Raw genomic sequence first — 23,030 nt, 5'->3', positions numbered from 1 at the left:
TGTTTCATAAATGTAACTGCAGCCAATCCTTCTCCTTGGCAGCTGTACAACATGTTTCCCCGGGTCTTCGAACGCCTGCCAGGCCCTCATCACCTGGCGCTCGGGGGGGTCCGGAGGCTCAGAGAGCTCATCAGAGAGGAGGCCCTCCGTCGCCTCGGCGACCTGAACGCAGACGAGCCCCGAGACTACATCGAAGCCTTTCTGGTCAAGATGCAGGAGGTACAGTATTCCACACTGAAGCTCCAGAGTGGTGCAGCAAACAAATGAACTGTGAACTGAGGGGGGGTGCAGGAGGTGCAATGTGAAAAGAATGCCATTGGGAATGATTGTCATTCAAAACAACTGGAGAGAATGGCTTGGGACCTGTCATTCCTCCCAAACCAGTCAGGGATTCAGCCTTGACACTGGGGTAGATATCTCCATTTTGTGTTGAGAAAGTGTTTTGATTGTCCAGTTTGCTGGTAGGCACGTTTTCTAACCCTGATGCCTCAGGGTGATCCCACACCACAGAGCCACCCAGTATCATTGTGTGGTCCAGCTGGTGCTTACACGTCTGTTACAGGGAGGTGTAGTCATGGGGCATTCCCTGCTGGTGCTTGGGAATTCCTTTGGGAATGACTTGCTTCCTGTTCTCTGCAAGGAATCTGCTCCTCAGTTCTGCTCTGTGTGATCGTGTCGGATCTGATAGGGTGCTGTCTGAGTACCGGCAGAGTGCTTGTTATTTCTGTGCGGTGTGTCAGTGTTGTAGTCGTCTGCGGAAGTTTCTGTTCTCCGGTATAGAAGAGAATCCTTTCTGAACAAGGAGAATAGATCGTCCTTTAGATCAGCGCAAGTTTTATGTAGCCGGCTTGGGAACACATTCGATTCTAAGCTGAACACTGTCTGCGGGCACGTGGGGATCTTAAAGCACAGCCCTGATTAGCCTCCGGTGTGGTAGCTGCGCATTCCCACACGCCGTGGAGTAGGAGGGGTGTTCCACTGTCACATCTGTCTCAGAGAAGGGTTTGCTCTGCTGGTCTATGTGTGCCAGTGAATGCTGGATGCTGGGATTTGAGGACTGAATCTTGACAAAACTCCCTCTGTATGAACAATACAGGTCTGAGAAAGAGCTGCCACGCTATTGGATAGCTTCCATTCTAATTTTCCCCATGAGGTCTGCGAAGAGGAGGTTGGGGGGGGGGGTCATATAGATGACGTTAGGTTACTTGATCTTGCAACCTGTTTTCTCAATTTGTGTAACTTTGTTGAAAGCAATTAAATCTCATCAGTACAACATTAGTTCAAAACCAGAACATCACCACATGACCTGTTAAAGTGTAGGTCTTTAAGTGCAGTAGGGCTACACTGTTGAAGGTTTGGGCTGTAGTTACCAGTGCCATCTATTGATCGCTGCTGTAATGGTCTGTGCACTGAAAGGGCTGCGCTGAAAGGGCTTTATAACTCTGTCACTGGTGATGTGGATCCCTCTGAAATGTTATGTAGCCTTGATGATATTCTTCTCTGGAGCCGTATCAGTTGTTTGTGGTTGTGCAGAGACTGGGATACGCTTTAACTGTGTTTGTGTTTTTGTGGAAGTACAGCTGCGTTACATTCCCCTTGTGGAAGCACGATGACATTGCTGCCAGAGGCCTTTTTCTCCCTTTTGAAATATATTTCATGATCATCCCCCTCTTCCTTTGTTTTTTTCTTTGTGAGCTCGTGTGCATTATTTTACTCCGTTAAGAATCTAATTATTTAACAGGAGAAGCACAATCCGAACTCTACATTTAACTATGACAACTTGACGAGCAGCGTGTGGAATCTGTTCTCTGCTGGGACTGAGACCACCTCCTCCACACTGAGACACACCCTTCTCCTCATGCAGAAGTATCCCAATGTTCAAGGTACCCTGCTCTGCTGATTGAGAATATTTTGTCAGAAAATTGGTGAATATTGCTAAAATCCTGAATTTCATATCCATCTACTTTGGAATGTTGTTCAACTGAGCTGTGTCAATGTGCCATCTCACAGCAGGGAGTGAATTTTCTTCTAACTGCAATAGATGTATCATATTTACCTTTTTGCAATTGAGATTGACTGGTGTCATTGCTGATTTAAAATTAGCTCAAACGCAAAGGGACAGAGGGAACTTTGGAGTCATGCATTAATTTATTTAAATTTAAAACTTCAGCAACTTGGATGAGCACTTTATTCTGTACTCCCACAACTCTTTGTTTAAAAGGGCTTTAAAGTGTTCTATTAAAATGTATTTCAAGATCTTTTGAAAAGGACTACTGAATGCTTGAAATATCTTTGCCTGTTTCGTTACAATAAATAATACTAAAGCTGTATTCCAAATATTGCAGGCTTGAACCCCAGTCTCTCGAACATCCTATCTAATGTTTCCGTATCATTTCCTGAAGCGCGGATTCAGAAGGAGATCGATGAGGTGATTGGCCCCCTGCGTAGCCCCACGGCCCAGGACAGACAGAACATGCCTTACACTGACGCCGTTGTCCACGAAATCCAGCGCTCCTTGGATCTCTCGCCTACCGCTGTCCCCCACAAAGTGCTAAAAGACACTGAGTTCAAAGGCTATACCATTCCCCAGGTGACCTTCGCGAAATGTGCCTGTTAACTCCGGCCCTCTACTGGAACTCTGAAGCAGGATTTCTGAATTCTGATTTCGGGAGTTGCTATTCCTAGATATGTAAAAAATGCTGTGCTGACTGTGGTGCGCTAAGGAAATAAGTTTTTAACAGATTTTTCCCCAGGGTGCTGCACAATATTTGGATTATTACTGCTCCTGAGTTTAGGAGATTTGTCACCACTCTCCAGTTTATTCTCAGGGTTTCTGAGTTTCAAACATGCAATTGTAATAGACAGGGCACTTCAGGTATTTTCCAGAACACTTACAGTACAGAGGACAGCTAACCTCTGGTGGTTGTTAGTTTAAGGTGCAGAGTCTCCTAAATTAGTTTATTTTTCCTGCTGTGGTGTTGTGTTTATTGAATGTGTGCTTGTCCAGGGCATGATGTCAGTGTATTAACTGAATGTGTGTTTGTTCAGGGCACAATGGTCATTCCTCTTCTGTCTTCGGTGTTGTCTGACCCCGAACTGTGGAAACACCCAGATACCTTTGACCCTGAGAACTTCCTGGACGAGAAGGGAAGCTTTAAAAAGAATGATGCCTTCCTTGCATTTGGACTCGGTAGGTTTTTACAATTTCACTTCACAGAGCCATGACTAAGGACAGATCTTCCTATGTGCTCCTATGAACACCCTAAATTAAGTGGTTGCAGAATTAGTCTGCCACATGGCTGGGTGTGACTGTGTAGACAGCACTCGCACAGGTGAAGGTGTTTAATTCCATGACATGATTAAGCACAAGGACAAAAGTAACATCAGAAGTGTAGTACATCTGTTTCTCAGAGAACCTGCTCAAAACCATTGCTCTAGGATGATCCAACACTGACCTGTTAAATGTATTTAAAAAGAGGTCATGACCCCCTGTGATCATTGAAGGTCCCAGGGCACTGTTGGACAGCAGGGGGGAGTGTAGTGAACTATTGGTGCATAATTACATATTATAGGTGCACCTTAGCGGTGAATGGATTGAGAGCACTGTGGTCCTTTAACTGCTTTTGGGCTTCCACAGTGTTGGAAAGAATATTCTTTCAAGATGGAGCTCAAGAGCGTCTCCCAGATCTACCTGGATAGGAAAAGGGGAAAAAGAGGGAAAGGCATCCAGCAGGAAGCCAAATCCTTTTCAGATGTTAAAAGGAAAGCAGGTAGCTGGAGGAGCAGTCACTAAAGCGTTGTTGTCCAAGACAGCTGGACAACACAGTAAGGTCCTTCAGGATTATGTAGGAGGTTCTATATTTCAGGCGTGACAGCAGAAGCTGTGGTTGAGTTTTGACCCTGTTTTGTGTCTCTCTCGGACTCAGGGAAGCGCGTCTGTCTCGGGGAGGGACTGGCTCGAATGGAGCTCTTCCTGTTCTTCACATCCCTTCTCCAGAAGTTCACCTTCACCGGCACGGAGCCCCCGGAGCAGATCGAAACCAACCCCCAGTACTGCAGCTTCGGGAGGATGCCACGCACCTACCAGTGCTACGCCAGGCTCAGGGCTTAGTGGAGCTCGGGGTGCGTGGCACACTCACGCCGTGCACACACATTCCCAGAATTCCCTGAACGAGCCTGGGTTTGAGCCCTTTCCGAGTCAAGAACATTTACTGCAGGAGACTCTCAGTAATATCACAGAAAAACAAGTGTCACCCACACTATCATGTTATAAAAACTAACCATTCTTCTTATGAAACTGTCCCCCAATAAATACAAGTTACTATTGTTTAGTGTACGTGGTGACATTAATCACACAAATAAGTGGAAATAATACTGAGAGCAAAACAAGAATTCATTATGTACTTAAAGTGAACAGTAGTAATACCAATAAATACTACACAAATATGAATAAAAACAAGTTGTTTTTTGATTTTACAAAAAAGTAAATATATAATGGTAACAGTGCAACCCATAACAAATAATACATAAATTAACATGTGTAAAAACATCAGAAACCAAAGTACACAGTAGATAATTCAAGATCTGGCTGAGTATTGTAAGCTTTGTTTTCAGGAATGAAGGAATTTGCTTGGTTGGAACTAAAGGTTCATTACAATGGGATGCTCACCCATGAGCAGTATCCACAGTTCTCCCAAATTCATGTCCCGGAGATCCTGCAATTCCAAGTTAATGCATGGAGTGCAGGGAGCAAGCCCCCGTTCCAAACATCAGTTTATGTCTCTGTAGAAGGCCGGACATGTGTAAAGGTGACAAGAACGGGACACCCACTTCAGCTGAGCCAAAGGACAAGACGTGGCGGTGCACATGTCTGTAAAGGACCTGTACATGCCTGCTCCCGCCCCACGCTCACGCCTGCCGGAACGCTGCTCGTTCAGGTTTTCGGCTGTGCGTTTTCTTCGCTGCTCTCTTTGTGGGGTTTTATCATCGTGGGAAGTATGAAGCTGTTCAGCAGGAGATCCCCATCCTGGTACTGGGGGCCAACTTTCCTTCTAATTTTCATTCCATCCTGGCTTAATGACCTGCTCTAATTGAAGGTTTAATTGAACTAACAAATTGCTCGACTGAAACATCTGTTTTTTTCTACTTAAATTCTTCAGCTGGGATTTTATTTGACTTTATTTGACTTATGAAATGCACTACATACCCTCCTACATGTTGAGGAACTAAACACAAAGATTTCAAATGAAGTCTATTTAGTCAATTAAAGAATCAATCAGTTGTGTAACTGGGAGCTCGACTAGAACAAAAACCAACAGGTGTGTGAGCCTACAAGACCAGCCCTGGGGAACTCTGCTTTTGTAAGTTCTCATTTCAGCAATATTTGCATAAACAAAATGAGAGTAAAGAAAAGAAAGGACGAGCTTTCTTTCCCCCTTCTGTCCACTTGTGTAGGGTTTCGAGCTATCAGCACATCGATGATGTTACAAAGTACAAACTGCATTAGAATCTAACAATCTGTAATTGTTTTATAATTTTTTTAATTATAATCTCTCGAGTCTGCTGCATCCTTATAAGATGATGATGATGATGATGATGAAAACCATAGCATTCTGTCATCTGACATCCTGAGATATTTAGGATTTTGCAAATGCGTTTGTTGTTCTCCTCTGAGATGTTTTTTTGCGATATATCACCAGTCCTTTCATTGTACCTCTGAGCTCCAGACAAACACAATTTCAGTCTCTGTATAACATTTAGATTTTTTATGTTTTATGTTAGAGTCAGTTTTATGCCTGTATGTTTATCATGAATCCAAATGATAGATGTTGGACTAAAGGCAGACAATGAATAAAATTTAGGCCTTTTTTTAAGTCTATCATGAAAAAAGCTTAGGAGGTAAACTAGCAAGTCTTCAATTGAACAAGAAGTTCAATGTGCGATTTATAATCTCACACAAACAAGCTGAACATATTTAGGTATTGCACATAGTGCAGCATTCTCCAGCGTATGCAGAGACCCCCTATTTAGGCATAGTTTAGTTCTCTACTAGAGTTCTTAATGATAGCTTTTATATACAAAACAAAACAACTAGTGAACTGCACTGATAATTGTATACAAATATAATTGATGCCTATAACTGATCTGCTTGCTGGTTTAGACTTTTTTTCAAACTCACCTTGGTTTCAGGAATACTCTTGTTAAGTACATGGCTTCCAACAACGTCAGCAAAAATAATGCGCCCTCTCCTCAGCTTACTAATTGAGAATTTCCTACCTAATTTCTGTCTAAAAATGCTTTTAATAGGTGACAAGTACATACACGTGTGGGAATAATCATGTATCAAACACACTTTGAGCAATTTCCCTTGTGCTCAAGTCCAACACACCTCACATAGCGCAGCCCTCCAGAGTGCTGATTAGTACAGGGCTGATACTGCACCATTTGCAAGTAGCCTTCAACTTTTTAAGATTTAAAAGCTACTTTCAAAATGTAAGATGGAAATAAATGAGTGTGAGGTAAGGAACTCAGCTGGTGCAAAACCCAGAGGACTGAAAACCTATGAAGTAACGAATGATGAGGGGAAAGTCTTATGTTGAATGTGTCTGTTGCTTTTGTAATAAGGCATCTTCCTGAGCGTATTAATAGTAATCTGTGGCTAGTTCAAATGACTAGTACTCGTTAATTTATTTGATTTATGCTTTTGTCCCCATTTATAGAGCTGGGTGTTTTAATGGGTGACGTGTCCGTCTCAGGGTGCTGACAGCAGAGCCCCACCTGCGATGCGATCTAGGGGTGCCCTAATGTAGCTTGGTCATAACCCTCATCTGAACCCACTGCCTTCCAGTTATGAATTTATTAACCCCCCCCTGAAAAATGTTTTGTGGTGCTTTTTCGGAACACCCATAGCTGTTCCTCTGCTCTGCACTCCATTGCACTTAACTGCTGCATGCCGTGACCTTGAGTTAGAACTGCTGTATCTATGGGCTGCGCACAGCTCTGCCTATTTAAACATGATGTGAACGATGCCGATGCGTTTAGATTAATCGCAAGTTTATTATTCTTGCGTCTCTCTAGAAATTTAATGTCAAAAGAAGGAAGTGATTTTTAATGAGCGACTGGTGCTCTAGTAAAATGCTTTTTTTAAATATTCTCACTGAGTGTGAGAAGTACTTTTTTAAAAAAGGAAAAGTGATTATGTTTTTAAAAAGGGAAATTAATGTTTAACATGCTGAGCTGCACATGAGTAGGCTTCGGAAGTATGATGTGCTATCATATCTTATTCATATCAATTTAATCAATATCATATCGATTTCTATACAAAACCATCCTGTCAATTTATTAAAGGCTCAAACCGGGCACTTTTACTTTGGCAATAAGATTTATTTAATGAAGCAAAGAAAATATTTAACAGTTCTGCATTTGAAACACAAACGAATGCCAAAATATAAAAAGATAAAATCACAAAAGCATAACATTTCAAATTTCAATAAAATACTTAAAATTTCAATTTGGTTTTACGACATAAAGCTCACAGTGTTCGCTTTACTTTGGCCTTTAGCTGGCCTTATGGCTTTTTAGCGCCGCTAGGGGGCGCTCCTTTGCCGCAGTAACTGTCAGAAGACGAGGATTGCGGCCTGACCTGATGCTTTTCTGATCCTTGTCTGCAATCATCACAGTAAATGTAAGTTTTTGTAACAAAATGTAACATTTTTCTGTTGTGCTTCAAGTAGGATCTGAAAAGCAAATAAACGTGGCCAAACAAAGTTCCAGTGCTTCACAGTCTCCAGGATGGCAGAGTCTGCGTCCCCACATGATCCTGAGACAATGAAATAACACGAGGGGTCATCCCGACTGCCCGGGTTGTCACGTGACTGATCCACGTGCCGCGGTTTTGGTGTGGAGTGTTCAGTGATGCTCTGGAGGCGGATAAAGTGATATAGCCCTGGGGAAGGAGGAACATTGACGATCTTCCAATCCCAACTGAAGGACCAGCAATACGACTGGAGAAGAATGAGGAATATTATTCTCTTCCGCCAAACCTTCTTGAAAGAGTGGAACCTCCTTCAGGGGTTCAAATTGGGTCCTGTCTCCAATTTTCCTTAAATAAACTCAGATGTACATGTTTTTAGATGGAATACAGTACAGTACTTACAGACTTTTTTCATATTCTGGAGTAAAGTCAAAGGATCACTTCTAGTGCTTTCAGTGGAGTTGTGTGATGTTTTACAGCTGAGTGGGAACTTGCAGTGCATAAAGGATGGTGCCACGTTCATACAGTAATCCACCTCTGAAGCAACAGTTGGACTTGTACAAGAAAAAAGACATGGGCTTCTGATGTACACACTGCGCTGACTGGGGAGTTAATCCATGGACAGTTTTATAAGAGAACATTTGATTGAAACCACAACAATGCCTATAATTCCCCTTCACTCGAAATCCAAATACCTGTAAAGGAGGTGAACCTCCTCAACTATTTCAGATTTTAGTAGTTCTGGAGACATAAATTTTATTTCATATCTATTTCTTGCCCATGCAACTAAATCCTTTCCCAAGGATACGTTAAATAATCTCTTCTGTGCTTCATTTAGTAATATCTCCTCCGTAGAGCTTGGCAATGGCATGAACAGCGATCCCTTCAGTGAATTTCTCGGAGACCGTGAGCTATGACAGAATGCATTGTTCCTGGGGATACAACGTGGACTGTTCGGCAGTAGTGATAGGTGCCGTCACCAAGAGCCCCAGGGCTGGAGAATTTGCAGGCACGGTTGGGTGCAGCACCTCTGTAGCCCTTGGGGCATTAAAATCTGAGGCTCCAAGTAAAAAGTAGTTTCAAGCCAGAGAATCAAAGACCAATGGAGCAGAGACTTAATGTCGCAGATCTTTATTTTCGTTTTTCTTTTGAACATTGTTTTTAAGGTGTAGAAATGGAAGTTGGGATTCCACCCGCCGAATCTCCTGTTGTCATGAACTCTTTCCTGACAGCTTTGCTTTGCTACAGTACCTTCAGCCTCCCACATCACTGCACTTGGCCACTCAGCAGCTCAGGGGTTCGAGCCGAAGGGGCTGTGATGCAGCGCTGGGCGTGGCCAGCCCCACATGCACCTTCTGCCAAGGGTGTCTTGCGTTCTCTGAACTCTCAGGCACTGTGCCCGTATGCCCTTTCTTGTGTCTTTCCATGGCCGTTTAATAATTGCAGTTCATTTTAGCTCTGTGTCCCAGATCTGATTAAGGTGGCTAATATCTTGTTCTTTGAGAGCATTGGACAAAACCCTGTCCGCACTGTTGCAGTATCCCTTCATCAGGGAGCCTTCTTCAAGAGCAGTTCCCTGCTGCACTCGGCGTTTGCTGAAGTAAGTTGATCTCCTTGGATTTACACTCTCCCATGTCTTGGCAGTTGCAAGCAATACCTTAAGCTCTTCCGTTGTGGAGCATCCACGCTTAGCAAAGTGGAACCCATTTGTCTTGTAAAGAACATAGTGCAAGAGGTAGAAAAAAGGTTCTGAGGTGTCCTAATCCAAAACTGGGATAAAACACGCTCCTCAGCCCTGATCAACGTCTCCGTAGAGTCCTTCCCCCACACTCTCTGGACTCCTGGTTCTCAGGGGCTGTGTGATACATTGCCTATGAACTGGGTTTCTGCATGATCAGACTCAACTGAAATGCACAGTCCTACTGCAAGTGAGACGAAGATCAAGCCCATCTTATCTAGACTCCACTTCCTTTCAGCAGTAGCTCTCTGTGTACATAGCCAGAACGCCTTCCCCGCCATTGTCCTGTGGGCTACAGTTCAGGTTGCTGGGCGCCTGCTTGTGGGCAGAAAAGTAGCAGTAAGACTTGCCCTTCTTGGCACTGGGGTGGAGATGCTGGTTGCAGGAGGAGCTGTCTGAAGAGCAGGTGCAGCCGGCGTTGCAGTGTGCTGCCCCCTGGCCTGGTGGCTTGAGGTGGCAGTGGCACCTGCCTGTGCTGTTGCCGGTGCCCCCCTGTGGCATGTTGCTGCAGGTGAGGCGGTACTCCTCCAGCAGGCTCATTCCCAGCTTCCATCGCTGCCACTTCTTCTTGATTTCCGACTGCACCTGTGGGCAGGCACGGGGCAGGAGGGGGGAGCAAAGGAATGGACAGAGCTGTAGCATTAGATGTCAGATTAGCTGTAGACAGATCTTTCTGAAGCTGAAAATATGTGTTGTGTGACAGCGCATTACAGGGAAGACACTAATTGCCTCCCGCTGAAAAAGCAGTTCAAGTTATATAAACTATAGGCTGTCAAATAACGCCAGACACTAGGTGCTGGATATTTAATATCGATTTCCTGATTTTTAATACATTTGCATTTAAATATGTGGTTTTAGTTGAAATATTTAAATATGAGACTACTTTTTGTTAATCAGTACTGAGTTTGCTCAGTTTTAGTTTCTGCACAATGCTCTCCCATTGCACGTTAATACCCACAGCCACATTTTAAAATATTACTTGTGTTAAAATTCTATTAAAAATGATACAATGCACCCACAATTTTGCACACTTTCCTTCTAGTTTTAGCTTAATCACAGTTCCACTTTAATGGAAATGAATAATAATTCCAACTTTGTTCGCAGGGTTAGCACAACACAGGAACTTCAGTTAAACTGCCACTGGTTCTACGAAACAAACAGACACTCGCTATGTGGTTATAAAAGCAATAAAAATCATACATCATCAGGAAACTAATTATTTTGCTTTATGCTTTCTCTCAGAGGAGTTATGTGTTCAATAATGGATTTTCACAATTCATAACACAACAACATCCATATTTAATGTAAATAGAAGTAGCAGTGCTTAATGTAAGGAAAACTGGAATACAAATGTGGCTGATGATAGGTCAATCAGGTGGGAAGATAACTTGTGCATCTTGATTTTAATAAAAAACAGAAGAAATGAAACCAGAAGATCTTTATTTGAAATCCTTTTTTGTGATTTTTTTGTCTGCCTACCTCCTTGTTCACAAAGCAGTACAAGACAGCAACAAGCAGACCCTGTCAAACAAGAAAAGGAAAAACCAGTGAAGACTCCAGCAGCTATGCATTAGGTGCAAGGTTCAGTTACAGTTATGGAAACGAAGGAGGAAAGAGAACTGAGGCGAATGGCCCATCGGAAAGGGACATACTGTACACATTGTAAGATTTGTTCTATTGTATTTGTAAATCTACAGTTACTGCTCCATGCACATTTGCTGGAAAAGGAATCTGCAATGGGATTCTCACTTGTGTATCTTTCTACAAAGATATTTTGTAGATATTTTGTTTTTTTATAAAGGCTAACTGGTATCTACTGTTGGCATACTACCAAACAGAAACAGAACAGAAATATAAAAAGCAGTCATGAGCGTCTATTCAACAGACCAGAACAGGTATCTATTTACGCACAAGTGTACTATCAGAACAGGGCTTCTCCTTGCAGGGAGGAAGAGGCAATAATGGAAAGAGCAATTTTATACATTTCAGGTTTTACTGACATGTTTCTGGGCATTGAGCACAAATGGCACTGAAAAGCAACAAAGTGTGTGTTCTTTAACTTTGGGTGGAAATTTGCTCAAATGTTAGCAACATCCAGCACATTGCATTGTCATTTACAAAGGCTGTGTAGCCTGTAAAACATGACTCTGATTGGTCTGCTGTGCAATGGAGGCCTTTATGTACAGGTATGTCCGCTTTGTAGTCCTGTTTGAAGAGCCAGCCTGTGTTGGAGGCAGATGTGCTAAGTCTATAGCGAAGGCTCTGGACAGGGGAGTGAGCAGCAATGAGACCAGTCACCTGGAACGAATTGAAGAAGAGCTCGAAGAAGAGCTTCACGTTGCGCAGTGTGCCCGCGGCCTGCTCCTCCGTGATGAAGGCGAACACCACCTCGTGAATGCCCAGGAGAGGTATGAGAGTCAGGGTGGACTTGGCCAGCCTGCCCACAAAACCAGAGCAAGAACAGCTGTCAGTTCAGACATCCCCTGATCACAATGTGCAGGTACAGCATATTTGCATCTTTTACCCCTGCGTTTACCAAACCAGTGTCATGCATTTGCTTTGAACTGCTGTGGTTTCCTACAGGATTGGCTTCGTTGTTTATCCCATTTCTCCATGCTGACTTTTTCAGGGTTTACCAAGCTAACATTTTATAAGAAATTCTTGAAATCTCACAAGACAACAGCTGCCCTCTCTTTCTAGAACACAGACTCTAAATTCCAACCAGCAACAGCCATGAGGATGAAAGTCTGGCTTTGGGATGCAATTAGTAGTTCATTGCCAGCCTGGAAGAAAGCAACATTTCTCCACCAGGTCTCCAGTTCTGATGGGGAGCAGACATTTGTACTGTTTCTTTGACACTGTACTTTGAGTCTCCTGAGGACTTGTGTCTCAGACTGGGACTGTTAACCATACCCTGGGGAGCAGCTCATAGACATTTCCCTGGCATTATTTTCATCACACTCAGCAGCGACAACTGCATGATGCACGTCTGATACATTATACCTTCTCCTGAGGGGGGCGGTCAAAGAAATTCATTTAGAACAAAGAATTCTATTGAAACAAAGAAGCACATAGCATAAATCTCCATTTGTTTCTGAAACAAATTCTCCTTACTCTCCCTTGATCTCCCCTTCTCAGATGTACTGACTTGTTTTAGGCATGCAGCTCCTGACGGGCTCTTAAATTGAACAGTGTGTTTTCTGTGCTCGCTGAACACCAGAACTTTGTGGTAAAAATGAGCTCGAATACAGCGTTGTTAGCCCTTTACTGATGTGAGAAACGAGCACTGACTTGGCAGAGCAAAACTCTAAGTCCTCTTCAGCTCTTCAGGGACTTTGCAGGGGGTTATAGCAGTTGAGCTGGGAGGACAGTCAGAAGGAAGAGGAATGTACTGCGAAACTCTGATGATACTGAATCACTGCCACTTTTGTCAGGCTAAAACAAAAGGTGAGGGTATATGTGATGCTGTTGCTCAGACTCTTTTCTCAGTGGCAGTATAAGGTGCTCTGAAGAAGAAAAAGGCTCTTGCACACAATAAAATGCAAAGTCACATTTTATTATGAAAGGAATAAAAAGCTTGTCTTAGGCAATGACCATCACCTTTTTACTAACATACAAGTTATTAATTAGTTGCTGACTAGTTTGTGTGAATTAACAGCAGTACATTCAACTTAATCAATTAGAAAACTAACCTCTTTTGACTAATTTTCCTAGGCAACAGTACTGTATTTTGTATGGGTGATCTGTGAACATTTTTTCTCTACATTTTTCTTCTACTTCAAATGCACAGGATTCCTGCAGGCTTTGTGCAGCTACAGAACTCCCTTCTCTGTTAATAACTGGAACCAGTGTACAAATTATTGATCAATACACACAGAAATAAAGACCAAAAGACTCAGCAGCCCTTGAACACAAAACAACAGATCTCATTCTCATCTTTCTTCTCATTGACGTTGTTAACCTAAATGAAAAAACCATAAACAGATAAACATCATATGATTCATTTTTATGATATGATGTTTTCTGCTCTAGGGGCTTGAGTTAAAAGATACATACTGTATAAGCCAAATAAAACAGTATTCACAAATTTACAAGTGATCATAAATAAAACAACAGTCATACACAAAGAATAGCTTATATTTGAAAAGTATTCTTTCTTCAAAGAGTTTCCTGAGCTCCTGGCTTGGCAACCCTGCCAAAGTCTTGTTTGAACAGCAGATCTGTTGTGTTTACTGGCAACTACAACAGTCTTGATTCTTCTACAAAGCTGATGGAACACATTCTAAAAGGCTGAGTTGATTTTTTTATTGATCCTTGTTATCTATGTGTTTAGCTTGACAGTGAACTTTACAGAGGGCATGAGATCATTGTCGGACATCAGCTTTTGTAGAACAGGACGTGCACTGCTTTGGTTAGATGTCCGTCCATGTGAATTTTGAAGTGACAAAAATTCAAGCAGACTACCCTTACCTGAATTTGTAATCTGTATACCTCATCTGATGTGCCGTCAGTTTGGAGACAAGGATTTTTATGATACGAATGAAAATGAAAAAGTTGATCTGGAATAAAGGAACACCAATGATGAGTTCACGAATGCACACAGATACTAGGAGAATTCTTTGATGCAGTAATAAACTGAAGCAAGGAAATAAGTCAATATCATAATGTATTGTCAATAAGCTTGGTAATCAATAAACTAACAGGGTGTAAGGACAGTTACCTGGCAACAGTTCTAACAGTCACAAGAGAATTATTGAATTTCTAATGGTGTATGATAATTTGTATACATTTAGAATTACAGTGGTTGAAAAAATGTGAGATAGCAATAGTAAGAAATCAATAAATACTGAAAGGCATAGTACAAAACACAGTCATGTATTTGCAATCAAAGTAATAATAGTGAACAAAATGGATTTGAGCAATTCACTCTGAGCTAGCTCAACTTTTCAGAGGACCTTCAAATAATACGTGTTGCTGCTCACAGTAACCTCACATTAACCATGCACACATTTTTTCTTGACGTTCTTCAGCACTGCCATGTGACACAAACCGCCTAACACGAGCGCATTAACATCTGGAAGCAACAAACTGGAAATCCACTGTTTCACAATAAAAACTCAGTCAGCTTGATACAGTTTCACACGATTATAATGATCAAGACATCTAACCAGCTGGCAGGCGCAAATTCCAACCCAGCACTGAGGTCCAGCTTCCAGCTGAGCAGCCACTACAAGTCCCTGGTGCAGAGGCAGCTGTCATGAAGAGACATGTTCAGCATCTGCAGCTGGTAGGCAAGCAGCAGCCTCGGTTTAATCTGGGTCTTTTTACTGTGAGAAAGCTTTCCCCTTGAAATAGTTTTGTAGCATAAAAACACGAAGATTGATTGATCTCCAGGTTTAAAAGCTTAACAGCTGGTGCCTTTTTTTAAACTCGCTTGTCCACCAAAATAGGCAAACAAACGTGTTTAAGAAAATATCTTCTTCCTGCAGTTCAGGTCTTCAGTTAAAATAAAAAGTATTCTTTGTCTTGCAAACTTGCAAACCCCCGAATGTAAAAGTGACACCCACTTTAAAACTGCGCCTGGCTAGCTGGCAGTGAACGGAGAATCGCAGTGGAGTAATTCATTCTCATTGGAGTGACCACTAACCGCGGGGATCAGAATTACACAGAGACTAGAAATCAGGAGGGGAATGCAGTTAGGGAGCAGAAAAGCACGGTAAATTGTAGGATTTGATTAAAAAGTCATATCATGAATAAAAAAAACAGTACTTCCAGCACTTCTTAAAACAAAACTGAGTTTTAAAAACACTAAAGAAGACCTTCTTGTACAAGACTTACCAAAATAGAGAACAGTATCGGGGAGCGAATAATCCACCAGTAGGCCATGTTTTCATTCATCTCCCAGCATCTTGAAGACCAAAGTAGAATTAATCTCTACTTCATTTCTTGTCAACTGCTTTCAATATTAGGAACTAAGAAGGTGCATAAGGTCAGAGGAGCCTACATAATGAACTCTTTAATATTGTATGATAATAAGGTTTCTGTACTGTATTTATATATGCATACATGTCTCTTCCTGTAACATATAGCGTGCTACTTACTTTTTGTTTTCATACAGATATCGGACAACAGTCCAGGGCACCACAAACAGCACTGGGGTTCCTGCGCAGAGAGACACCAGTGATCACGAGGTGACCGTGTAACAGTGGGCAGGGGCACTGGGCATGTTACAGAGGTGACATCCCCCCTTAAAGCCCAGACAGATTCTCCCATGTGACAGGGCCTGGTCTTCTGGCACAGCAGGATGTCCAGGAAGTGGTGCTGTGTGTGTGCTTTCAGCCTGTAAGCAGCTGTGACAGAGCAGGGCTGTACCCAGAGCACACCAGTCACACCAGCACAACAAGCTGAGGACCAGAGCTACAGCAGTAAGGGAGACACGAAGTTCAAATATTGATAGCTTACTAACTTTAAGTAGTTGGTCTTTCTTCATTCCTTGGACCACGATTTCTTACCTGCGATCATGTTTTATAATTTAATTGCTCTTTGTGCCTAGTGTACCTCAAAAATCCACAGAACCTGTGAGCCAGAGGTGCCCACTGTATATCCCATATGTCCTACCCCCTCAGTCCCATCAGGCATCAGTCCCGTCACCCAGACAGGCATACTGACCCCAGCCGATGACCAGGTATCCGCAGAAGTAGCTGTTCTCGGAGAAGACCATGAGCACCAGCAGGTTGTGCAAATAGAGCCCTTCCACTAACAGCCAGCAATAATTAGCCCCCACACAGTACTGCATGAGGACCTGGGCCACCCGACAGCCAGAGAGAGCCTGCAGGCGGGAGAGAGAGACTATCAGTCTGAGGATGTTTCAATTCACAGGATTTTCCCAGTCCAGTCCAGCTTCGGTCCTCTGCCATTCACCATGGAATAGAGGACAAATGGCAGATTGTTTTTTCGAGTCCTGCTGTCTCTCGATTTCTGGGACTCGTTTGGTCAGAATCAGGTGCACAAGGCTGTCTCAGTAGAAGCCCCTGTAGAGGGGTTCCCAGAGGATTACATCAGCAGAACAAGGACATGCAACTGGAAACATTCCAGCAGGAAGGATATTCAGACGTTCCCTGCTGGAAACCTGGTTTCCTAGCAGGTTGTTCCAGGAACATGCAGTATCACTCATTGTGGATTCGGACTGCTCTACTGCCCCTGCAGGGTCCCAGACGAACTGCACCTCGCACCTGGGGCCTTCAAGTTAAAAAGTTGCTGTGCCTCTCAAAGTCTGCCGCACTCTGACTTGTTACAGGAGGATGTGATTTTGTGCACCTCTGCTATGCTAAGGAGAGTGTGTGTTTGTGCACGTGTGTGTGTGTGGTTTACCTGGTCGCTCAGCACGAAATCGCGATTGTCCCCGAATTCCCTGGCCTCCCTCATGAGCAGGGCGTCCCGCGTCAGGATGGAGACGGCCCGAAGGATGAAGGAAGCGAAGAGGTTGGTGTGGATGTAGTTCCGAGTGCATCGCAGCTTCCTGAAACACATGCCACAGGGTCTTCCGCAAGGGGGCAAAATGGGATCGAGGCCACGTAATTTGTAAGACCTGGCTAATGTGACGGTTTATGATTTAAAAAAATCTTCTCTTTTCGTCACAGAATAAACCTTTTACTTGTTCTTTTGCAGCCTACGCATGTTGACGCAGCTACTACTACTACTACTACCACCTACTTGACCGTTCGTTCTCTTATGTGCTCCTTGGCCAGAGACATCAGCAGTAACAGCACAGAACTGAGGGGGGTAGCTCAACAGCTCCCTCTCCAGGCTCGAGTGTAGGAGAGCAGTCGGAGGGCAGAGAGCTCACCTGAAGATGAGCAGGATGGTAAACGCGAGAGTCAGGCCAGCGAGGGAGAGCGAGTAGCCCACAGTGTACATCACTTTGAAGTAGGCCAAGATCACCATCTGCTTCTCCTGTGGGGCAGAGCACACAGCACAGGTCAGTGCCTACCCACATGTTCTTGTTGCTGATTGGTTTTTGTCCTTTTTGTCTTCCTATGATCCGGTGGTTCTGGTCTCAAATACATTGCAATGTTAATTTTGCTCGCCTGCTTCACAAGAGGTTGGAAGAAATATTTCCAGGGCTCTGGCGGTTTTTGTTTAGGTTTGTGAGAACTGCTCTGTCCTCACATGATTTATCACCACTGTCTTAAAAGGCCGTTTCTGCTTTTCACAGCACGGTTGCTGGGCCAAAAAGGAAGAAAGGAGAAAAGTACAGAAAGAGAAACCTCTTGGTCTGGGTAACAAGTCTGGATTTTCGTAGTACATTCAGTGTTTAAATGTAAGGCCACTGCAGTATGAAACTTAATTCATAAATCCATTGGAATCCATAAAACAAAGTAAAAAGAAATAGAGGCATTATACAGTTTCAGACAATGTGTGTGTGCGCGCGTGTGTGTGTGTGTGTGTTAATAATAATAATAATAATAATAATGTTTCTTTATTAGCCCTATACAATTTCTTGCATTAGGAATTCGTCTTTTCACATACCCCAGATTTTCTCCATGGAGACACAGACACACAGACAGGGAGAGAAGCTTGGGGTCAGAGCGCAGGGTCTGCCATTGTACGGCGCCCCTGGAGCAGTTGGGGTTAAGGGCCTTGCTCAGGGGCCCAACGGAGTAGGATTCCTCTGCCGGCCGCGGGATTTGAACCAGCAACCTTCCAGTCACAGGCACAGATCCTGAGCCACAGAGCCATCGCTCCGCCCACGTGCGTGTGTGTGAAATTCTCTAAGGTTAATTTACGATTATTTGAATAGTACCTTGCTGGAATGAATGGGCAATAAGAGAAGCACAGGTGTGAGTGACAGATAGACGTTAATGAAGGAGCTGAACTGAACTGTGCGCGCCTGGCGTTCAGGAAGACCAGTACATGTTTTTCAGGCTGCAGGGTCCTGAATCCTGGGACGTGCAGCAGGGTGACCAGCCCTGCTCCTGAAAAGCTCCTGCCCATCTAGTTTTAAGGTCATCATTAAATCATCAGTTTGTGAAGACCTGGAACATTTTAACTGCAATTGGTTAAACGGACACTTTTTTAATTGAGTCATTCGGAGATTATTTCAGACAGAAACCAGTAGGACCTTAACCACTCCATAGCTCCCTTCATTGGAGGAACTCTCTTAGCCGATGACTTGCTTGATTGGTAGAACAAGTGTTCCTAACCCAAACACCGTGACACATGGTGACCAGTAAGTCTGACTGGAGTGGGGGACTCCCGGATTAAGGTTGGAGACCCGTGGTATAGAGGAGAACAGGGTATAGAGAGATTGCACTGCTGCCCTCCTCTGAACTGTGGATAGGAAGTGTGTTGTGTTGCTAAGCAGCTGCATGTGTGACTCTGGGCACTGGTGCCATTCTTTGCCATTTTTCACTTGATTGGTTTGGAACGTATTACTTTTGGTCTGGTGCATATTCAATAGAAATTAGATTTTTTTTATCGCCCAAATAAAATGTTACAGCTACTTGTTGTTTGTCTTTGAGGTGTCCTTTAAATTAAAATCAGTCTGAGAAGTCTGACATTGTCTCACCAGTTGAATTTAGTAAGACCTAGCTAGAAAGAACTAGACTAGATTGTGCAAGCCCAGAGCACAATTTAGCCAGGACTGCCCTTACTGGTACGGTGTTTTTTTAAGATTCTTCTTGTTTTGCTCTTGCAATTTGGGTGGTTGAAGTGTCGCCTCTTATGCGATCACTTTAGTAAATGATAACTTTGCCTTAGTGAAGATTTCACAAAACCAGCAGACGAAATCAAATGGATTGCTTGTTCAGAGTATAATATCGTATTCTTGTAGATACGGGGAGGGAAAATATTCTGGGATGAATTCAATGTCTCCCTGTTTTCGGATCATCCTTTGAGAACTCCCTGCTTACCTGCTGCAGGCTGTCAGCCCAGTCACACTGGGAATGGTCCCTCCAGGTGGCGCTGGTGTTGTTGGTGAGCCACTGCCCATCCGGCCCACACTCACGCAGCACAAAGCCACTCTGGACTGGAGGAGAGCAGAGTGAGCTCAGTCTCCCACCACCATCGCACAGTGAACATCTCAGGCACGTTAGTTAGTCTTCTAGTAACACAGCAAATACTCTAACAAAAGGTGGTATTATTACTTTTGGGGGATACCTGTGCTCAGGAATGTGGGATGAAATTATTTCCTTCTTAGTGAAAGCCTGCTATTCCAGGCAGAATACGCTTGTTACTGTATACTAGTATTTTAATTGGCAGATGCTTTTATCTGAAGATTACAAGGACAATGTCTATTTAATCTTTTTTACTTGTTAGTTTGGTTCCGATTTGTACACTCCTGTTTGTTGGCACAATCTGTGTGTAGTATCAGCAGAGCTTGTGTCCTCACCTGTGATTTAAGCTCACCAACGTCTGGCTGTGGAGTGGAGCACTAATCACTACTCCACGCTGCCACCCTAAGCACGCAGTCACATGCTTTCGCTTTGTTATTCCACTTTAACGTTACTCTCATCAGGTTTCAGGGCTTGGATACAAAAGCATGGCCCAGCACAGCTCACGTCCACAAATTTAATCTGCCGCTTCTGGCTGACAAACATTTCTGAGGAATTCTTACTTCCAAACATATTCCTACTGACACAGATATAATACCTTGTTCATACCACGGGAGGTACCACGGACAGGGCACTTTGACTGTTGTATTTGGCAATCCATCCGTCCAGCAGGCATACATATCAAACATACGCTTACAGACCAGGCCTGTGGATCCAAAAAACAAAACAGATTTTAAACCTCCAGTTAAAGAAGTAAAAAGCTTATTGAACCTTATCTTCAGCTTCAGTGTCTCCTGTTCTCTGTTTTATACTGTACTCTTACTCTTGGTTTTGACTGGTACCCTCTGCTTCGTGGTTCACTGTTCATTTGAATGTTTTTGCTGGGTTGACTTTATCTTTGTGGATTTTGAGTATTTGTATTGGGTCTCCTCGTAATGATCTCTGCTGAACTTTCAGCTCCTTCAGCCTTTCAGTGTAACACAGTCTTTGAAGCCCAGGAATGTGTCTGGTTGCTCTTCTCTGCACTGATTCCAGAACAGCAATATCTGTTTTATGATGTAGTGACCAAAACTACACAATTGTAAATCAGATCTCAATGGTTCACTGGGCAATGTTAGCATTTCTTTTGCTTCTTAGCATTGTGTTTCTATAAAAAATATAATATTTACTTTCAGTGCAAGAGCTGGCTCATAGACTTCCCAAGAAGGCAAAGCTTGGAGAATGGTTTAAAATTGGTGGCCAAAAAAAGAGGAAGATCTCACCCACCTGACACACATGAGCAAATTGCTCTTGGCAGGAGGAAATAGTGAAGGATGAATTGTGGGGGCACAGACAGGTTTGACACAAATAGGGTCCAGTTTGCCAGTGGAACGAAAACCCAAAAGAATCAAGACCCAGTAATTCCAACAGCCCGTTCAGTAGTTAGTAGCTAATTACTCCCCAGATCTCATCCAGCCCTTTCTTGAAAGAAACCAAGTTATTGGCTTCTACAGCATGGCGGGAAGCATACTTCTACACTGCTCTGTGAGCTTCCAGAATGAACTCATTTCAAATAGAGACCTGTGTGTACATGGGGTACATCAGTATTCCTGCTACACTGCTAGTGTATGCCAGATGTCCTACACATCTCAGGGAAAGATCTTGGGAGCTGTTTCTGGGGAGCACCTTGGGGGCTGGGGTCACTTCTCATCTTGCTGAGACACTCGTTCCTGTACGCGTTCCATTCCTCCACTGTGTCTTTCATGGTCTTCCCTGAAGCGAACTATGAAACACAAAAAACAACAGATGTATTATCAGTACTGTCTGTCATCCGAGGCGGTCAGAAGATGCTCAGTGCAGTGTGTGTCCTGTCTATAGTCAAGGTTTATGTCAGTACCTTGAGCTCAAAGAGGTCGGAGGTTTGATTCTTATCTAATACTTGTTTCCTTTCCAAGAGGATTGAAGCACATCTTTACACAAAGGGATGTGGGAGTATGGAACTGGAGATATTTAAGCAGCTGATGACAGTTTAAAATAAACACATTAACAACAACATAATTAAAAAGAGATACAGGTTAGAAGAGGTTGTTAATCTTTCCTTAATTTCTTATCGTTTCTGATTTTATTCGGAGACGTTCCATGTTGATCAGATAATTCATAACTGCCTTGAGGTTTTGCCGTGCAATGAAAAACTGAAGAGGTCTTCAAGTCAGGAGTTTATATAGATCTCTAGCTAAAGAATGCCCAGCAATGAGTGATCCCATGGGATTCTTCTATACTGACTGAAGCCCCTTTCCAATAAATTTCAACAGCTGTCTGTGTAAGAGGAAAACAATGCTTATATTTTTCACCCCAGACAATCACGAGGTTTTTCATTTCAGAAAAATAAGAACAACCGCCCACATACTGTATAAGCCTTGAAATCACATATACTTTGGTCTTCAGGGTCCTAAGATGCAACTAACATGAATCCTTAAGTGGAATTCAGTTGCCACTGAATTCTGCCGTTTCTTAAAAGAAGCCAGGCTATCAGCTTCAACAGCATGGCATGAGCTGCTTTGAAGTGATCGCTCCCTGAAGCTGTTTCTCTGTGGCCCAAAAGTGACCTTGTCCTGTAACACAGGTGGGGAGCTGGCTCAGCAATAAACCAGGGCTGGAGGCACAGCTCCTGTTTGCTGTGAGAGCATGGAGCACAGTCCTTGTCCACAGTGAAAGGCTCTTCAGCTCAAATTGTAGCTGAGCTATGAATTACAGAACTGAGCTATTTGCTTATTTGAATGAGTTTAACGCTCTTCCCAGCTGATGGTAGTTTAAGAGAAATCGGCTGGCCCAGGTCCTGGAAAGAGCTGTGGTACAGCTGTTGGCCTCATTCCCTCGACGGCCTGCAGCACAGAGCACTAAACCAGGAATTACACTGACCGCAGACCTGCGTTTGCTGTGTGAAGGCCAAAGCAGCACGTGTCCAAAGTAAAGACGAAGCGGGAGAGAGAGAGGGAAGGGCTGACCTCCGTTCTCCAGAGGACCGAGACGGTGAGGAGGAGGAAGGCGGCCAAGGCGCCACACATCGCTGAGACTCCTGCCAGGGGTCCTCGGGGCTACTGCCTCGCCGGACCGGTCACTGCGGCCACAGCCCTGGCCAGCTGGCCAGTCGGGGCTCCATCTCCAGCTCGCCCAGCTGCAAGAGACCCGAGGGACAGGCGTGAGGCGGGCGATGCCAGTCCCTGCAGACCCTCCCCAGCTCCGGCGATGGGCGTGTGAGGTCTCAGGACGATGCAGGACTCTGCGATTTCAGCTACGTTAAAAACAAGAGACCCTGAGATTTCATCACCCTGCTGCTGCTCATTCTGTAATGTCAGCAGCCGGAAAGTGAACCTCATCTCGGAAAAGCACATGAATCTTAATCTGAAAGACAAAAATCACCGTTACAAGTAAAATCAGATGCAGGGCTTTCCCCTCAGACATTCATCTCGGTTGACTGCTGCTTGATTTAGCCTGATGTGCCGTTCAG

General features: G+C 43.7%; 2 protein-coding genes across 2 annotated transcripts in view; one reads left to right on the top strand and one right to left on the bottom strand.

Annotated features, from left to right (window-relative positions):
* The window catches only part of LOC102684510 (cytochrome P450 2M1-like), a 40,789-nt gene extending 36,650 nt beyond the window's left edge, over nucleotides 1–4,139 (top strand). The window contains exons 6-10 of the mRNA XM_006627683.3: nucleotides 43–219; nucleotides 1,742–1,883; nucleotides 2,403–2,590; nucleotides 3,049–3,190; nucleotides 3,927–4,139. Coding sequence (XP_006627746.3) covers nucleotides 43–219; nucleotides 1,742–1,883; nucleotides 2,403–2,590; nucleotides 3,049–3,190; nucleotides 3,927–4,111 — 834 coding nt within the window. The 3' untranslated portion in view covers nucleotides 4,112–4,139. The remainder of the gene's footprint in view (nucleotides 1–42; nucleotides 220–1,741; nucleotides 1,884–2,402; nucleotides 2,591–3,048; nucleotides 3,191–3,926) is intronic.
* Nucleotides 4,140–7,636: 3,497 nt separating this feature from the next.
* gipr (gastric inhibitory polypeptide receptor) overlaps nucleotides 7,637–23,030 on the bottom strand; it is a 36,754-nt gene continuing 21,360 nt past the window's right edge. Inside the window, exons 2-14 of the mRNA XM_006627684.3 lie at nucleotides 22,528–22,697; nucleotides 21,209–21,305; nucleotides 20,142–20,249; nucleotides 19,403–19,518; nucleotides 17,338–17,444; nucleotides 16,863–17,010; nucleotides 16,161–16,320; nucleotides 15,593–15,653; nucleotides 15,330–15,399; nucleotides 13,962–14,050; nucleotides 11,790–11,928; nucleotides 10,971–11,012; nucleotides 7,637–10,076 (exon numbers count right to left, since the gene is read on the bottom strand). Of these exons, the coding sequence (XP_006627747.2) occupies nucleotides 9,726–10,076; nucleotides 10,971–11,012; nucleotides 11,790–11,928; nucleotides 13,962–14,050; nucleotides 15,330–15,399; nucleotides 15,593–15,653; nucleotides 16,161–16,320; nucleotides 16,863–17,010; nucleotides 17,338–17,444; nucleotides 19,403–19,518; nucleotides 20,142–20,249; nucleotides 21,209–21,305; nucleotides 22,528–22,587 (1,548 nt within the window). The 5' untranslated portion in view covers nucleotides 22,588–22,697 and the 3' untranslated portion in view covers nucleotides 7,637–9,725. The remainder of the gene's footprint in view (nucleotides 10,077–10,970; nucleotides 11,013–11,789; nucleotides 11,929–13,961; nucleotides 14,051–15,329; nucleotides 15,400–15,592; nucleotides 15,654–16,160; nucleotides 16,321–16,862; nucleotides 17,011–17,337; nucleotides 17,445–19,402; nucleotides 19,519–20,141; nucleotides 20,250–21,208; nucleotides 21,306–22,527; nucleotides 22,698–23,030) is intronic.

This window comes from Lepisosteus oculatus, chromosome 3 (assembly GCF_040954835.1).
Source record: "Lepisosteus oculatus isolate fLepOcu1 chromosome 3, fLepOcu1.hap2, whole genome shotgun sequence".
Taxonomy (NCBI): domain Eukaryota; kingdom Metazoa; phylum Chordata; class Actinopteri; order Semionotiformes; family Lepisosteidae; genus Lepisosteus; species Lepisosteus oculatus.
Note: the sequence above shows the minus strand (reverse complement) of the source record. Positions and strands in the feature narration are given on the sequence as shown.